The sequence below is a fragment of the Stegastes partitus genome, unplaced genomic scaffold, assembly GCF_000690725.1.
Source record: "Stegastes partitus isolate 25-593 unplaced genomic scaffold, Stegastes_partitus-1.0.2 Scaffold148, whole genome shotgun sequence".
NCBI classification, from domain to species: domain Eukaryota; kingdom Metazoa; phylum Chordata; class Actinopteri; family Pomacentridae; genus Stegastes; species Stegastes partitus.
In genome coordinates, this window is record NW_007577879.1 from 372,071 (window position 1) to 373,940 (window position 1,870).

Here is a 1,870-nt window from a genome sequence, read left to right on the forward strand (position 1 = left end):
CACTGTTCCAGAAAGAAGTGATTTCCAGACTTACAGCATTAAGCGAGCACAGAGTTATTTTTGGTCCCTCTCCCTCATGAGCTGATCGCTGGCTATGCTCTGATCCCTTTGTCCATCAGAGAGACAGAACATTTTCGGGCTAATGCAACTGGACCCTCACTAATGACAGCAAATAGCCCTGTCGGCTGGATGACAGCAGCTGAGAACAATACTTAATGTTGACATCACTTGCTGTGTGGATCTATTTCGGGTTTCTTCCTTTTATAGTGCGAGGTTTGAAATTGCTATCGGTGCTCCCCAGACAAAGCACGTATAAAAGCTTTGGTCGAGGAGGTGGCCCTCTGTGCTTGGGAATCACTTCCAGTCCATTCACAGACTTCTTTTTTTTTTTCCCTCAAAAAAAAGGAAAAAAAAAAAAAAAAAACACCAGCTCACCTCTGAATCCCTTTACAACATGCCACCAAAGAAGATTGAACCAAAGAAACCCGAGCCCAAAAAGCCAGAGCCTAAGAAAGATGCTGCCCCGGCTGCTAAACCGGCCCCCACCCCAGAGCCGCAGCCCGAGCCGCCCAAAGAACCCGAGTTCGACCCCAAAAGCATCACTCTCGAGTACACCGCCGACCAGATCGAGGAGTTCAAGGAGGCTTTCACCTTGTTTGACCGCACGCCCACCGGCGAAATGAAGATCACCTACGCCCAGTGCGGGGACGTGATGAGGGCTCTGGGCCAGAACCCGACCAACGCGGACGTGCTCAAAGTCCTGGGGAAGCCGCGGCCGGAGGACATGAGCACGAAAATGGTGGACTTCGAGACCTTCTTGCCGATGCTGCAGCACATCTCCCGCGCCAAGGATCAGGGCAACTTTGAGGATTTCGTGGAGGGGCTCCGGGTTTTCGACAAGGAGGGCAACGGCACCATCATGGGAGCCGAGCTGCGCCACGTGCTGGCGACGCTGGGCGAGAGGATGACGGAGGACGAGGTGGACAGACTGATGGCCGGGCAGGAGGACGCCAATGGATGTATCAATTACGCCTCCTTCGTAAAACACATCCTCTCTGGGTAAAAACCGGACGTTCAGCCGCCAGAGACTTCATTTTAAAACAGTTTCCTCCACTCTCTGGACTCTTTGCTTTACATTTTCACACTCGTAGGTGAGGTTGTCACTTTAATCGGTGACATTATTTTCATGCTGTCAAACGCAGAATTAAAAAAAAAAACATAATGTTGATTGCAGAAAGAACTTCTGATTGCTTCTTTTTAATAAAACACTCTGAAATATAATGAAATGCCACCGAGATAATACGGACATCAATCAATGAAAATCAATTAATAAAGGAAGTATGATTACAAACCTCACAGACGGCTGTTCAATACATTTAAATGTGGAGAGAAAATGATGATTCATCCAGGATTGCGTGCTCAACTTTTCACGTCAACTGTGCTAATGTGATTAGGCCAAAGTATTGTCGAGACGGAGGGAGAGAAAAAAAAAGAACAACAAAAAAGGATTTGGCTCCATCTGAAAATAGAACAGATTTGGTTCTATTCTGCTTTACACAAAGAGTGTCTGAATGAGTGTGCTTACCATTGTGATTGAGGGGCAGCTGCTGGGAATCAAGATATACTTCTGCATTTTGAACACACACACACACACACACACACACACTCATGCATCCAGTTGCCTTTGACAACCGTAAGACAGGTGCACCAAGGACAGGACCCCCTCATAATATTTGCAGTGGCTGACAGAAAGATTTGTGGTTGGTTTTTAAAAGCAAAATATATCACAGCCGCATTATCATACCGGGTGAATAATGTATAAATGCGATGTTTAAGTGGAGATAATTTGAATTTTTCAAGACTTTTTTTT

The 1,870-nt window shown here is 46.4% G+C and overlaps 1 protein-coding gene across 1 annotated transcript; it reads left to right on the forward strand.

Annotated features, from left to right (window-relative positions):
- Positions 1–338: 338 nt before the first annotated feature.
- LOC103355419 (myosin light chain 4) lies at positions 339–1,356 on the forward strand. Its single transcript, XM_008279210.1, has one exon. It carries the CDS (start codon positions 455–457, stop codon positions 1,061–1,063), a length of 609 nt encoding a protein of 202 aa, XP_008277432.1. The 5' UTR covers positions 339–454; the 3' UTR covers positions 1,064–1,356.
- The last annotated feature ends 514 nt before the right edge of the window (positions 1,357–1,870 follow it).